The sequence below is a fragment of the Microtus pennsylvanicus genome, chromosome 7 (genome assembly GCF_037038515.1).
Source record: "Microtus pennsylvanicus isolate mMicPen1 chromosome 7, mMicPen1.hap1, whole genome shotgun sequence".
Classification (NCBI taxonomy): Eukaryota; Metazoa; Chordata; class Mammalia; order Rodentia; family Cricetidae; genus Microtus; species Microtus pennsylvanicus.
In genome coordinates, this window is record NC_134585.1 from 33,813,101 (window position 1) to 33,829,228 (window position 16,128).

Genomic DNA, 16,128 nt, shown 5'->3' on the forward strand with positions numbered 1-16,128 from the left:
TGCTCAGAATCTAATGCTGGGAAAACAGAAGACACGAGTCTCTCGTTTAAGATTTAGTGGAAAGTCCCGAAGATTTGGCTGGATCTATTATTGGCAAAGGTGGTCAGCGGATTAAACAAATCCGTCATGAGTTGGGAGCATCGATCAAAATCGATGAGCCCTTGGAAGGATCCGAAGATCAGATCGTTACCATCACAGGAACACAGGACCAGATACAGAAACACAGTATTTGCTGCAGAACAGTGTGAAGCAGTATTCTGGAAAGTTTTTCTAAGACCAGTGAAGAACTGAAGGAGTCCTGCATTTTTTTTTTTTAGCTGTTTCTGTTTAAAAAGCCAACATTCCTCTGCTTCATAGGTGTTCTGCATTTGAGGTGTAGTGTTGACAAGATGTATGTTTTAGTTACTTACAGGGTTGAGGGGAGGGCATGCAAAAACAAACATTAAAAATTTGAAACCGCAGCAGAGTGAATTTAATTTTTCTTTATTGTTGGTGGTTTTAAAAAATTCCCCCCGTGGGGCTGGAGAGATGGCTCAGTGGTTAAGAGCATTGCCTGCTCTTCCAAAGGTCCTGAGTTCAATTCCCGGCAACCACATGGTGGCTCACAACCATCTGTAATGAGGTCTGATGCCCTCTTCTGGCCTGCAGACATACAGACAGACAGAATATTGTATACATAATAAATAAATAAATATTTAAAAAAAAAATTCCCCCCCGTGTAATTATTGTGAACACCTTGCTTTGTGGTCACTGTAACACTGGGGTGGGGGGCGGGAGGAAAGTAATAGTCCACGTGTCCCCGGCATTTGTTCAGAGCAGTATGCAGAATGTAATGCTCTTTTGTAAGAAACGTTTTATGATTTTAAAAATAAATTTAGTGAATCTTAAAAAAAAGATTTAGTGGAAAGTGTTATAAAGAGAAAATAACGAAACACTGAGGAGATGCTCTCTGAAGCGAAGGTAATCAAGGAAGGCTTCTCTAAGGAGGTGACATTTGAACAGAGGTTTAGATGAAACGTGAGGCAAATCTTAGAGACTCACTAAGTGGAAGTGACAGCAAGTGAAAGGCCTTGGATGATGATCCCTTCAGGGGCTCTTCCTCACAAGCCAGCTGATGGGCTGGTATCGGCTGGTGTGTAGCAGGAGCTCAGCACCAAACCCATCTTTGGGATGAACAGATGGATATCATCTCTTCCCATCCCTGTATCCCTATATCTAGGCTACCCTTTCATTTGGGATATTCTCTTTGTTGCCTCCCCAAGTGCTTTCCTTCCTATGCCTCCCTCCATTGACAGGGTTTTCCTATACAGCCTAGGATAGCCTCACATTCATGATCTTACTGACTCAGCCTCCTGTGTGCTTCAATTACATGTGCTAGCATGTGTAGCTCAGCCAGAGTAATGGAAGAAAGGAAAGCAAATGGAGACCAGCCAGTTTGTATATAGCAAGATCTTGTCTCAAATCAGAGCTAGGCATGGCGGCACATGCATTTAATCCGAGCATTCAGGAGGCAGAGGTAGGTGGAACTCTGAGGAGTTCGAGGCCAGCCTGGTTTAGGGAGCAAGTTCTAGGATAGTTAGAGGTACATAATTTGTTCTGAGAAATTCTGTCTCAAAACAAAATCAAAAGCCGTAGGTATGGCGATGCACACCTGCACTCCTAGCATTCAGGAGGTGGAGGCGAGGGGATCCCCACCAATTTGATACTCCATAGTGAGACCCCCCCCCCCAAGCACAAGCAGAACAACCTCCAGTTTAATGTTGAGCTTTGCTTGCTTGATTCTCGAGCCTTGGAGCACAGAACTGCGCAAGCTAGTTTTCAGTATATGTGCAAGCCACAAAAGGGTTCCACAACAAGGAAACCCTCAGTCAGCTGGACACTGTCCTCAGGAGATGGACACTTTCCGCCAGGCCATCAATATACACAAAGTAGCCAAACAGCCCTCATCCCCCAGAGGGCCGAAGGGCAATTTGCTCTTCCCAGCTGCTCCCTTCCAGCACTGACATCTGATTTATTTGCCCTGCTTCTGCCAGCAGCTACCCCTCCACAACTCCTGTGGCAACTGCCGTGATTATAATAGTTTGTAAGTTAGAGTTCTGCTTGCATTTCACTTCCAAACAGTTCGGAATATTCAGTTGCCCTTGTCCTGTCACAAGTGACAGCCAGTCACTTCTGTCTCTACAACATACAGTAAATGCGTTCAGAAGTAAAACACCCGAGTTATATGCTCACCAAGACTTATATGCATTTCATTTTTTATTACCAATCAAAAATAAATTCCATATATTGTTTAGCAAATATTATCATTGTTTTGTGACAAAAGACACAAGAGTCATAACAACAAAACTCCCCGAGAGTCAAACTCATAACAATGTCAAAATAAATCACAAAAATATACAAATTAAAATCTTAATGCAAAATAAATAGGAGTCATTTGCTACGGCGACTGTGACTTGCCTCCCCATTTGGATGTCACCTGCGAAGTCTTCCTTACCTGGGAAGACATACAGACCAGGCCAGTTCCAGGGTATGGCTCAGCCCAGGAACCAGAGTTTGGAAGAGGAAGTGAAAAATTGCACTGGGAGGAGGAAGCCATCAGACCAGTAATATTTGGAAATAATTATGACCCTCTGCAAGAAGTGATTCTAAATGAGGGAGGGGAGGGCTGGGAGGAGAGGCCTGTCTGTTGGTGGTAACTGTGTGTGCAGAGAGGTAGCTGTGGAAGTGTGTGTACCTGCTACTTTTGCCTCACACCCACCACGCGCTTTGGCTCTACCTGACACTTAGGTCTCTCAGGAACACAGCTGGGACACGGGAGCATGCTGCACCTACAGAAAACTAAGGGTTTCTTAAGGACACGGAGGTCTGGTGTCTTTTCCCTTAGAGTTGAAAACCACCTTCTTCTCCAGGCTTCTAGGAGTAAATTCTGTGAGTGGGGGAGACCTCAGACTGGCCAGGGGTACAAGACACCCTGGTCCTAGGAGTGAGGATTCTCTGGGTACACAGCAGCATTTGGGGTGACAGAACTCCACTAGCTGAGACAAAGAGTGACTAAATGTCACCAAAGGCCACGTTCTAACTTGCCTGGATCTTACACCCCAGCTCCTATTCCTCCTAACAAAAGGGAAGATGTGGCCCATGGTCCTCAAGTCTCCTTACAATAGGGTTGTGGAGCTGTGCCCCATGGCCTGATTCCACTCGGGGTTCCCAGGGTGGCATTGGGGTAAGATTCCCCATGGCGTGCAATGCTTAGCAGTACCCACAGTGTCAGCCCAAGCTCAGCTTTGCCCTCTCACCAAGGTAATCCTCAGGCAAAGGGAACCATTAGGTGAAACCCTAACGGCAGAGGGTCCTTAAGTGGGCAAGTGAGGTCAGATGACCCTCAGCTAGCTACAGGCAACGGTGTGATGCCCCAGCTGGGGTGACTTCCAGCGTGTCCTGTCCCCAGTCCCTAGAGGGATGAGTATAGAGAGAGGAACGGGGAGCTGGGGAAGAAGTCTTCCTGGGGGAGCTGCTGAACCCTGACTCTCCTTGCAGCTGTGGGTGGGTATAGCAGTGACTGCTAACTTAGATACCTACAGTAAGATTCAGCCCTGGAATCAAAAGGAGTAGCTGATAAGTCACTTCTAATGTAGGTGCCGTCCCCTCTGAGAGGAGACCTTTGGTAAAACGGAGGGCATGGCCAAGAAGCAGATAAGCAACCGTAGAGCCAAAGACCATGCCTCACTCTTGGAGCCAGACCCTTACAAGAGAAAATTGTCCAAAGGGGAAGAGGCGAGCCAGGGGGTGGTTCTCGGCGGAGTCCCCACTCACCAGGAAAGCCTGTGGACAGAGTTTTAGGAGCTCACTGGATCCGGTAGTTGACAAGAGTTGATGTCTTCCTCTCTGCTGCCGGGGTCATCGTGTCCCTGGTCGGTTACCCAGCACCTTTCAGCCTCAGTGACCTCAGTGCATGTGTCCTGGCAGTTGATGTCAGTATAATTTGGATCCCTGCTTCCTAGGTAGAACTGTCTTCCTCCCAGGAGTCCCCTCCTGTGGGCTCCAGACCCCCACTGCTGCAAAAGAGTGGTTCCTAGAGCGACAGACACAGGCTACAAGGTCTTGGCCAGTAACAGGTTATGGCTGTTATTTCCTGGGGTGAAGAACCCTTTTCCCCTTTTAAAGTTTGTATGGTTTCTTGAAAAAAAAATTCTTTTTTTTCTTTTTTTTTCTTTTTTATACATAAAGTTCCTTAACCCTGTCTTCCCTTCCCAAAATGACATTTAAAAAGAGGAGCAATGAGCCTAGCTTAAAAATTCTCTCAGTGTTTTTTTTTTTTTTTTTAAAAAAAAAAAAGACAAAATCGCCTTTGCTCACTAGCTGGGCTGGGCAGGCATCATATCAGAGCTGTTAAGAGGTCCCCATCTGCAGCCAGATCCCCTGGGAGGGATGTCTAGTTGCTTAGTCAGGCAGGATATCTACCTGCACCCCTTCTAGCCTAACAGGCTCCCTGACGTCATGTGGGCCCACTGGGGAGACCCCTGCAGGGTGGGCAGGAGTCTCCGGGCCCTCCTGTCAGATGGCGCCCTCCTGGGAGGCTCTGTGCAGCAAGGAGTTGCGTTCATTGAGAAGAGTTGTGGTCTCATCCACCACAGGAAGCTCAGACTTCTCAGCAAAGTTCTCTGAGCAGGTGGCACAGCCATCCAAGGTGGGTTGAGGGCTGTTGTCCATGCGGGAGGCCAGAAGCCCATTCTGGTACTGCTGCCTTGTGATCTGTGGAGGGAGAAGGAGAGAGAGAGAGAGAGAAAGAGAGAGAGAAGGATGAGTCTGAGAAGCAGGGCTGAGGTGTAGAGATCCAGCTAGACTGGGTCAGGAGACATGTGGCCAGGTGGGTCCTTCTCAAAGAGCTGGAAGAAGTGTTCTAGGGGTCAGCAGGAGGGATCAGTAGGGAAGCACACCTGCAACACAGGCTTGACGACCTGAGTTCAATCCCCAGAACCCACGTAAAAGTGAAGAAAGAGAACTAACCTTGTTCTTTGTCCTTTGATCTACACACACACACTCACACACAAACGCACTCACGCATACACGCATGTCTCACCATCATCATCATCAATTGTCCTAGGCGTGGCATGATGGTACAGTATCTGTAATCTCCTCACTCAGGAGGCTGCAGCAGGAGGCTTTCAGAGCTTGAGGCCAGCCTGGACTACACAGTCAGACCATGTCTTTCGGAAACAAAAACACAAGAAGGACTAGGCCTGGAGCCCAGTGGTACACTGTTGGCCTGGCATGGACGAGGGCCTGGCTAGATCTCCAGCACGACAAGAGAAACACAATAAGTGGCATCTAATTTTTTTTAAAGACCCCGCCCCCCCAAAAAAGTGTTCCTGTCTGGACTGCCCATGCTGGCTCCAGAAAAGAGCTATCTAAATGCATAGGGCAGGACCGTAAAAATGGAAAACTGTGGGTAGCACTTACCTTAATGTACTGCAGGTCTGTGAGTGCCCGGACACTGAAGTCAGACACATACTGGCCCAGAATGCAGCTCCCAAACTGGTTGCTGCCTGCCAGAGATGAGGCGGATGTCATGTCTATGTTGCGGTCCGGGTAACTGAGGGAGGCTGAGCGACTGAGTGGAGTTGGGTGGGCTGGGGACCGGTCTGTGGGGACAGCACATAATCAACACAGGTCTGCCCTAGGGCTCACTGCAGCTCGTGGCCTGACCTCAGTCATGGATGTTTGGGCCATGTCTCCACCAGGAACAGGTCACAGTTCCTCAGGGCAAACAGAAGTACACACACAGAAAATCTAACTGCACGGGGTCAGTGAGCCATTAGTGTGCTTAAAAGTGTCACATGGTAAGTATTAAGAATGTCACCCAAGCAAACCAACCAGAAAATAAAAACCAAGACATTTACGGCTACAAAACCCCTCATTAGTGAATATAACACAATGATTTCCCTCATCTGACAGACAAACCACTATCCTGTTCTAACACCAACTTATGTCAAGTGACCTACACTTAAAAACAATTGGGAGAGGGTCTGGAGACATGGCTCAGTGGAGTGCTAGCTGCATAACCATGGGGATTTTTGTTTTTTTTTTTTGTTTGTTTGTTTGTTTTTTTGTTTTTCGAGACAGGGTTTCTCTGTGGTTTTTGGAGTCTGTCCTGGAACTAGCTCTTGTAGACCAGGCTGGTCTCGAACTCACAAAGATCCGCCTGCCTCTGCCTCCCAAGGGCTGGGATTAAAGGCGTGCGCCACCACCGCCCGGCTTACCATGGGGATTTTTGGTGTTGGGATCCCAGCACTCATATGTCAGCCTGGTTTCCAGTCAATAACAGTAACTCAATAGACAAGGGATCTGATATGTTCTGGCTTCCACATAGGTGTGTACTCACCCACACATGCATAGATATTCATGCAGACAGGAGTAAATAAAATGCAAAGTATTTTAAAAACTGTTTTAAGCAAGGTCTCATCACACAGCATAAGTTGGCCTCCAATTCAGTTCTCCTACCTGCCTCCCAAGTGTTGGGGTTATAAAGCACACAGGACCATAACTGCTTTAAACTGTGTATTCTAAGACAAAAATACATGTAGTAAAAGGAAGAATGCACAGGCTGAGCCAAGTGGCACACGCCTGCAATCTCAGAACTCAGGAGGCCACGGTGAGGAAGATCATGAATTTTACTCACCTCAGCCACTAGTAAAACCTTATCTCCAGAAAAAGGAAAGACACGTATAGTTTGCTTTCTCATGAATTCTACCCTGGCAACGTGAAACCTGTCATACCCTACAATGCTCAGAAGAGGGTCAGAGGTGTGCTCTGTGTGTAACTGCAACCCTGGCAGAGGAATGGGGTAACAGGCCCTTGTTCCAGAAAGACAGAGGCTCCAAAAGCAGCACAGACCTCCCTCCCCAGGTAAGGGTAGTTAACCCAAGTCCAGAGGGGAAGAGAAGAAACTAATCAACCATCCCTGGCTCTTAGTTATGAGAACACAGAGAAGTGAACTCTTCCTGAAGAGCAAGGGAGATCTTTGAGCAGATAGAGTAGGCTGAGCAGATTTGCTTTGTAGAGCTATTAAGTTACTAGCCACTAGGCTAGCTTCAACACAGTGGAGACAGAAAGAAGGCTGGGCCCAGTGACTCACTGGACTGACACAGCCTTTAGCAGAGTGCCTACACGCAGGTGGCTGTGATTGCCACTTAGAAAAATCTAGGAACATACAGTCTGATGACAATGACTGGGTAGTGGTTCCAATACTAAAACCAGAAAAGAGTGGGCACTGGAAGACCATGTACAAGGTGCTAATGTGAATGAAAACTCCACTTATTTTCTAGAAGAAAGAAAGGGAGCGAGGGGGAGAGGAAGAGAAAGACAAAATACTGGCGTTATTACTTAACATTTTTACACTAAATGCCAGCAAGATGGCTCAATAGGATAAGGCACTTGCTGCCACGCCTAATGACCTGAGTTCAGTCCCCTGGACCTACACAGTGGAAGGCGAGAACTGAGACCCACAAGATGTTCTATGACTTCTCGTGTGCACAAGTGCACACTTGCTTGTACACACACACACACATACACACACACAAATAAGCTGTAATAAAATTTAAAACTATCCATCTTAATTATTTGAATGATAAGACGCTCTTTAGTCAATGTTTACTAACACAACAGGTGCTGACTCTGTTTGTTTTACTGCAGTACTGGGGATCGAACCCAGGGCCTGGACCACACTAGTTAAAACTGTCTCATGGAGCAGTCCCAGGAGCTAAATTCAAAGTTCCCAGTACTACCTGGCATGCATAACCAGCCTGGGCTACACAGTAAGTTCCAAGCTATTCTAGGTGACAGAGTAAGATCCAATGTTTAAAAAAAAGGGAAAAAAAAAAGATTATGAGCATTATGAGCACTGTAAGGTGGCACGTGGGTGCTGGGAACTGGGCTCAGGACTCTATGAGAGCGGCTCACACTCTTAGCCACTGAACCTTCTCTCTAGCCCCTATTTTCAATTCTTTAAAACAATTTTTAAAATTCTTTATATATTCTATCTGTGTGCGTTCTATCTGCATATACATCCAAATGCCATAAGAGGTTGTGAGCTACCATGTAGTTGCTGGGAATTGAACTCTGGACCTCTGGAAGAGGATCCAATGCTCTCAAACACTGAACCATCTTTCCAGACCCACTATTTTTTTCTTTTAATCTGTGTCTGTGTGTGTGCAGGAAAGAATTTGCGTGTGTGTGGGGGGGAATCAATGGCAGTCGGAGGACGACTTTCAGGAGTCGGTTGCCTCATCCCACCAGGGATTCTGGAGACTGAACTCAGGTTACCAGGCTGTGAGGCAAGACCTTCTACCTTCTAAGCCTTCCTGCCTGCCCTGATGAGGGGATTTATGGAAAAGCATCCATTTTAGATACGAACACCACCTGGTCATCCATGAAATAAGAAGAGGGGGGACGACTAAAGCTAGTGACAGCTAAGTCATCATCTTTTTTTTTTGTTTTTGTTTTTTTTTGGTTTTCAAGACAGGGTTTCCCTGTAGCTTTGGGGCCTGTTCTCTAACTAGCTCTTGTAGAACAGGCTGGCCTTGAACTCACAGAGATCCGCCTGCCTCTGCCTCCCTGGGATTAAAGATGTGCACCACCATTGTCTGGCTCTAAATAACCATTTTATTTATTATTTTTAAACCAGGGGGTCAGAATAGCATGTACTGTGAAACATTACAAGAAATTTCACACACAAAAAAGTAAAAATTGAGGGGCTGGTGGAGTACTTACTTGTCTAGCATGTGTAAAGCTTTGGGTTCCATCCCATAAACACACACACACACAGACATGGGGTGGGGGGGGAACGACATTAAACTAATTATAAGTCTGGTATGGTGGCCCTTTAATCCCAGCACTTGGGAGGCAGAGACAGGTGTATCTCTGTGAGTTCAAGGCCAGCCTGGTCTACAGAGTGAGTTCCAGGACAGCCAGAGCTACACAGAGAAACCCTGTCTCTAAAACAACAACAACAACAAAAACTAATATAAAAACAAAAAACCAGAACTAACTAACTGGGTTGTCAAGTTTTAGAGCTGTCAGGACCTGGGTTGGTCCTGACCAGAGCAGGCTCACCAGCTAGGCCAGAATCAGGGCTGACTGGGTCCTTCCCACACACGTGCATCTTCAAACTAAACATCCCTAACTGCTCCCATGATTCCTAGGAGAGGCCAAGTCCAGAAGTGGCACCTGGCATTTGTTTTTTTCCTAAGTACTTGCTGGTGGGAATGTCACACGTTAGTTGTTACAGAGAAAACAGAAATAATGAAAGTTGGGCTCAGCATATTCTACATCAGTTATCTCACTTACTGCTCCCGTCCCAAGCTTTTGAAGTGGGTACAGTGTTAGTTCCATTTTTCAAGTGAGAAAAAACAAGACGGGGTGGAGTTTGGCTAAGAACAACAGGCGGAGATGCCTCATGCTGCCGTCCTGCAGCCTTACTCAGTAGGCTGTGAAGAAGGATGAGAAGGTCTAAGAAAGCTGGTGGAATGACATGCCATCCGCAGAGGCTTGTGAGCTAGTGGGAGCAGGGTGCTGGCCAGCTGGCCTTTCTTTCCTCCAGGCCACAGCAGACACAGGCTGAGCGTGTGCACTTGACTTGGTAAGGACAATCCTCCACTCCCAAACCTAATGGGTTTTGTAATGAGCATTGTATGTGTCTGTCTGTTGATGATGCTTTCTCAAGGACCGAAAGACCCTTGGAAAGGCCCTTCCAAGACTGTGGCAAACCCATCCAGAAACTGAGTCCTAGGTCACGCAGAGACAACACCCATTAAGAATCAGGCTGGACCCTAAGTGTGCCTAGGAGGGAGTTCCCAGGTTCCTACGGGAGCTATTAGTGCAGCTGCAGTACAAAGCTCTAGCAACAGGTGGCACTGTGCACTTCTCCAGCATGCCAGGTTACCTGAGAGCCAGGAGAGCAGGGAGTTCAGCTTGCTGGGTGAACACCCAGCCAGCACAGGAGGCGCTGGAGCAACAGAGGAGGAAGTCAGTGACCAGGGGAGGGTCACAAGCCACAGGAACAGGACGGAGAGGCAGATTCGATGGGCCAGGCTACCTCAAGCAGGGTGAAGTGGGAGTGGGGCACAGTCTAAGTGTGTCTCTTAGATGGGAGGGTGCTCAGGATAGATCAAAGAGCCCTATCAGAGTAAGTGTACCCAGAGACATCTCCCCTGCCTTCCAGCCCCGCCAAATGTAATGTGATGACCTAGGGTCAAGTGATTGAGCCCAAGACCCAGAGAGTTCTCTACCTCAGCACTGAGAGGAGTCCCTTCTGAACAAGAATTCCCCAAACATTAGGTGGGTACAAGAGGAGGATGAGGAGTTCCAGGCCAGTTACAAAGCAAGACCATTCCAAAATATCAAAAATTCCCTAAGCAAAAGGCAAGGATGCTCTCGGTAGGAGCAGGTCAGGCTTCCTTAGGCCTGGTGGGTTCAGGTGAGGTGCAATTGCTCTGTAGCCCAACTTGTCTGCCCTGGATCCTGCCCTGGGAGCCCATAACACCCTGGCTCATCCTAATCCAGTGGCTGTGCTGTGTTGATATTCGAGGGTGCCTCAGCGCTATGCAGCAGGAGCACAGTGACAGGACAGTGACAAACGTGGCACAGGGATTCTTTAAGAGTTACAGCAATGCCCTGTTGGCATCGCCTGCTCTAGGCACCAAAGATAGCTTTTATTCTTTCCCTGCAGTAAGCTGGCACACCCCTCCCTGCCAAGGTCGGAGTGTCCACACAGGGGAAAGTCCAGGAGGGTGAGACTTGCCAGGGGACGCCTGAGCCACCCAGGACCCATCTCCCAATGATCGCCCCTACTATCAGAACCAAACCTGAACAAAATGCAGTAGGTGAGGCTCTGGGAAGCCGAAGTCATCTACAACTTATCCAGGCAAACAGGCTCGGAGCTACCTCCCAACACCAGTACTGTGTGTACCCCAAATCCCTAGTCCCTAACCTTCATGTGCCTCCTATTCTGCCCTGATGATTTAGTCAGTGATGGTATAGGAGTCTCCTACTGGTCCATCTTAATCTCATCAGGCTGTCTGCAGTCAAGGGTAGTTGATCATTTCAATTTCCAAAGCCCATGAACTGCCAGACTCCCTGACCATCCCTGTCTGCAGTCCTTGCAGCAGCCAGTCCCTCCCCTCACTACCTCAGCCTTCCAATGGGAAAGATCATCCTGTTCCCCTAGGCCTGGCAGCTCTGGCCCTTACCTGCCTCCTTCTGCTATAAGCCATCAAGGCTGCCCTTAATTTACAAGTGTCAGTAGGTCACAGGAACCTGGTCCACAACTCACCCGAGGCTGCCGAGGATAGGGCCATGGTCCCATAGTACGAGAAGGCACCCGTCTCAAACTTCATGTTCTCCTTTCCTGCTTCTACTTCCACCTTCCCCTGGAAGAACATGCGGTTAAGATTACAACACAGCTTAGACAGGTGGTTTGAAGCCTGTGTGGCAATAAGAGAGGAGTTAAACTGGGCAGCTCTACAAAACAGAGAGGTGTGAAGCCTGGCCCCAGAGCCCTGCAGTGTTCAAGGCCTTGACCTGTGGGCACAAGAGTAGCACCTGGAGCACAGGTTCAAGCGCAGGTTGCACACTCTCCGAGGGCCCATCGGAAGCGGGAGATGCAGGCGCTGGAGGGGCGAGTGGCCTGTGCTCTGAGGCTCAGCATCAGAGGCTCACCTGCAGGATGAGGATGAAGTAGTCAGCTGGCTTGTTCCGAGTGTACAGGTAATGATGAGCGTAGTACTTGTTGTGTTCATCGAACTTGAGCTCCTGAATGACATCTGGGTATTTGAGCAGTCGGAGCAGGATCTTCTCTGATATCAGAGAGGGGCTAAACTGGGGCACCTCTGCGGGAGAGAGAGAGGGGAGACTTCACATGGGGCTGGGACCAGGTAGCCCTGGAGCCGGGTTACTGCTATATCAACATCTAAGTGGTCATGGCCACTCTGTACTAAGTCCTCCCTGCTTGGGACACTGCTTCAAGCTGCATCTCCCTGGGAAGGGCCAGGCTTGGCCTCTGCTGCTTGAATGGAATCTGTCCACCCACAGGGCTCCAGGACTAACAGCCATGACCTTGGGCAGATGACTGGACTTACCCATCTCAGTTTTCTCATCAGTAAGATGAGGACAAAACTCCCCTGGGTGGTCAAGTGAGATGACCCAACAGTTAGGCGCATTCTTCCCTTGAGAATGTTCATTAAGTGTTCCTACAAACAATTACTACTCTCTGCACCAACGACTACTAGCAAGAAAACACAAAGGGAAAGGAATTCTTGTACCTTTAGCAAGTGAGCCAGAAGGAAGCTGGAGAAAGAGTGACAGCATGGGAAGCCAGTGTTTTCCTGAACTGTCACCCAGGCCCCGAAGGGTGGTCTGAATTAGAGGTGATAAGAGAGAAATGCCACTGATTTACATGTCAGCTCTGCAGGCTGACCTGGGGGCACAAGGTCTTCCCCTGCATAGGCGGAAACTAGTGGGTAAGCTGGTGTTGGGAACAGGCTCCTCAGGGCAGGTGAGCAGGCCAGGAGTGGGCAGAGCACACGGCAGGGCCACAGCCTGAAGGGCCTGGGGCTCCCAGGTATCCCTTGGAAGTCTCAGTGCTTGCTTTGTTAGCTAGATTGTTCCTGGAAGTCTGTGATAGCCAGTCATGGTGAACAAAGAAGGAAGGAGAATACCTGAACCCTTCCAGAGTGAATGTGTCCCAGCTCGCACTGTTCTCTCTCTCCAGGAGGAGTGGCCAGAGGCTCAGGGTTACCCCCTTTGTGACTGTACCTCCACCCATGAGGAAGGCACTTCCCATACTCTTACCTGTGGCCAGGAAGCGATGAGCAGCTAGAAGAAGCTGAGGTGAGATTTTCACTTTGAGTTCATTGTCAGCATCCTTGAAGGCGGAGAAGTCTCGTTTGTTCTTCACAGATACCCGTTTCCGGGTTCGATTATCAGCTGTAAAAAGAGAAGTCTGGAATTGAGACCCCTGACCTCTGAGGGCTAGAACCTGACTCTCTAGTTTCCAGGCCCCTCTCCACAGGGAGGACAGAGGAGGACACAGTGAAGGGCACCTGGCTGGCCAGTAGGCCTGGCTCAGTGGGCCGGGGCCCCACACCCCTGAACTGAAGTCTTGCTACCTAAGGACACTAATTTCAGAGCTGCCATGGGATTCTGGGCCCGTGGAGAGGGCTGAACTCACTGTACATGTCCGACTCGTCCAGGATCTCAGATTTGATGATCTCCTCAATGACGTCCTCCAGCGTGACCAAGCCCAGCACCTCGTAGAAGGGGTCGCCCTCCCCTTCATTGTTCACCTTCTGCACGATGGCCAGGTGGGACTTCCCTGTAAGAGAGAACACTAAGTCAGGTATGAAGCTCCCTCAGCACAAGGTCAACACGTTTAGGGCTGAGTCGCTGGGGCAGAGTCCCTGCTGTTTTCTTTCCTTCCCAGGTTTCTGATGATTCTTCTACAAGCAGACACTGCCCTTACGAACAGGAAGACCCACAGTATTTTTAAATGTATTACACTTGGGATCCTTTATTTAAAGAGGATGGAAACCAGGTGTGGTAACTCACATCTGTCATTCTAATACTCAGGAGGCAGAGGCAGGAGGATTGCTACAAGGTTAAGGTCATCCTGGGTTACACAGTCAATCCCAGGCCAGCCTGAACTATATGTAACCCCCTGTCACATACCAAAGAAGAAGAAGGAAAAAAACCTAAGGAGGATAAAAATGACAGGCTCTGCCAGGCACTGCCTGTTAGGGATTCCGAGGGCCCAGGAAAGAGAGGCTATAGTACAAGACCACAGGAAGCCCTTGGTCAGGGGTGTGTCTATGCCAGCTGGACAGGGGGTCTCACACCGCCCAGGGCCTCATGGACCACCACACCCAGTTCTCTAACACAGTTCTGCCTAGCAAACTCCCCTACAGGGAACCAAGGACTGCTGTACTGCCCAAAGCCAAGGCTCTGGGTCTCAAAAGCACTAACAAACTCACTGTATCAGGCCAGGCAGCGTCCACAATTGGGAAGGCCTTCCTGGAGTGGTCAAGTCACAGCCTAGGTTCAGGTCCTGAGACGGGGAAGGGGCTTTGGTGCAAAGAAATGAATTGCCCCACCACCAAATGAATTTCATACAAGTGGTCAGCCCTGAATAGCTCCAGCCGTCTTTATTTATACATCAAAAACAAGGGTGTTTATCCATATTAACAAACAAGTTCTTCCCATCCTCCAATGTTAACTGGCAAAAATATGTCAAATATGTTTTCTCCCAATGTTTACATCAAAACATCATTAAGCCAAGAAAATACCATTTTGTTAGCTTGGCCAAATATCAAGCCAGGCACATCCTGTCCTTACAAAACTAAAAGGTGGTTGACATAGGCAAACATTTTCAAGAGCAACAATCTCGTTCAAAACATATTTACAGAAATAGGGGTGATCTGCCTCCGATCCTGTCAGCACTAAGTCAGAACAGCTCCTGAGGTCTGGAGTGACAGCTGCCATCCCCAGACAAGAAACCTGAGAAGCATCAGCTTCCAAAGAATTTTAGGGGAAAATATATCAAGAAAAAAAATGGGGTTTCCAGGAGTGATTACATCTGTCCCATGCAAGATTGACAAAATGACACTAATAGTGCCAAGAGAATCATCAATACTACAAGAGAGAAGAGAGTGTGCAGGCCACACGGCCCCAGCAGTATTCTATGCTGTCCTGAAGTCCGCTGGGCCTTGCTGAGTGAGACTGGCTTTTGCCTCATCTGGAGATGCCCTGGACAAGCATTCATATACTGGGCCAAAACTAGGCCGCATGGCTCCCAACTCCTTCCCCTCAGTCTGAGACAGAGTGGAGAGGCAGGTGCACCAGGACCTTCTGCAGAAGCTTTGTGGGTAGAGATGCTTCTCAGGCTTTTTATGAGGTGCCCACCTGGCTCTCATACCCCAGGGAACAAAAAGAGTTAGCCAAGAGGGGCTTGACCCACTCTAAGAATAAAAAGGTGTGCTTATTAGGGCACATATACACACATGCCCACCACCCAGCCACATGGAGGCTTAGAGCCAACTAAGATGAAAGGGCACATATACACACAAGCCCACCACCCAGCCACATGGAGGCTTAGAGCCAACTATGAAAGGGCACATATACACACATGCCCACCACCCAGCAACATGAAGACTCAGAGCCATCTAAGGTAAAAGCTCTGGAGATTCCGCAGGTTAAGTCTGGGTCTCCCACATGGCTTGCCCCATCCCCCAAACTAATGTACAGGCCTCACATTCAGGCTAGAACTCATTCGAAACACCCTTGGGAGGGGGTGTTTGCCAGGGTTTTCAGGCCACAAACAATGCCTCAGTCCCAAGAGGGACTGACTCCTCAGTCCTAAGGGTCCCCTGGCATCCCCCTAGGGAGACTGGGGAGAACTGAGGTCTCAGGAAGAAAGTGAACTGCCACAGCTCACCCACAGGATGAGGGCACTCTGCTTCTAAGGTTTTTACATGTATGCCAGTTACCGTGCCACCCACAGGTTGTAGGCAGAACCATGTCTGCACCCAATAATAAATTCCCAGAGCCTGTCTAGAGAGGAACCAACAAACGCAAGATATCTGCCAGAGCCAAGACCTTGGTACCCAACTCTAGGACCTCTTTCTCATTCAGGAGTGTCTCTAACAAGCTACGCGACTAAAGAGGGCTAGGAATTAAAAGGAAGCATATAGCTTTTAGCAGCTTTCAGACTGGCACCACTTAAACCCTACTGATGATGGCCAGTGTGTCTGCATGTGCGGGGCATAGGAAGAGGCCCTCACATTCAGTGTAGCTGGTGGACAGGTAATAGGGCATAACAGTTAAACAGACTAAGACAAGGCAAGTTGTCTCAAAATGAGGGGTCTGTAACTTGAACTTAACAACACCTCTAAGAATTTATCCTGTAGAGACAACTGTCACAGAAGCACAAACACACAAAAGATAGGATGTCCGTCGCAACCTTCTCCTTCACAACCCCAAGCAGAACCCTCCTAAATCAGCAGACACAGTGACCCCAGCTGCTCTTAGAATGTGACAGGGCTGAACGGACAAAATGCAGAACAGAACCCCACACACGCT

The 16,128-nt window shown here is 48.6% G+C and overlaps 1 protein-coding gene across 2 annotated transcripts in view; it reads right to left on the reverse strand.

Annotated features, from left to right (window-relative positions):
* Positions 1–2,238: 2,238 nt before the first annotated feature.
* Cnnm4 (cyclin and CBS domain divalent metal cation transport mediator 4) overlaps positions 2,239–16,128 on the reverse strand; it is a 40,226-nt gene continuing 26,336 nt past the window's right edge. The window contains exons 2-8 of one of the 2 annotated variants that reach the window (XM_075980451.1): positions 13,226–13,369; positions 12,847–12,981; positions 11,716–11,885; positions 11,330–11,426; positions 9,941–10,003; positions 5,461–5,642; positions 2,239–4,752 (exon numbers count right to left, since the gene is read on the reverse strand). In XM_075980451.1, coding sequence (XP_075836566.1) covers positions 4,555–4,752; positions 5,461–5,642; positions 9,941–10,003; positions 11,330–11,426; positions 11,716–11,885; positions 12,847–12,981; positions 13,226–13,369 — 989 coding nt within the window. In that variant the 3' untranslated portion in view covers positions 2,239–4,554. The remainder of the gene's footprint in view (positions 4,753–5,460; positions 5,643–9,940; positions 10,004–11,329; positions 11,427–11,715; positions 11,886–12,846; positions 12,982–13,225; positions 13,370–16,128) is intronic. The other variant, XM_075980452.1, reaches the window with a different exon arrangement.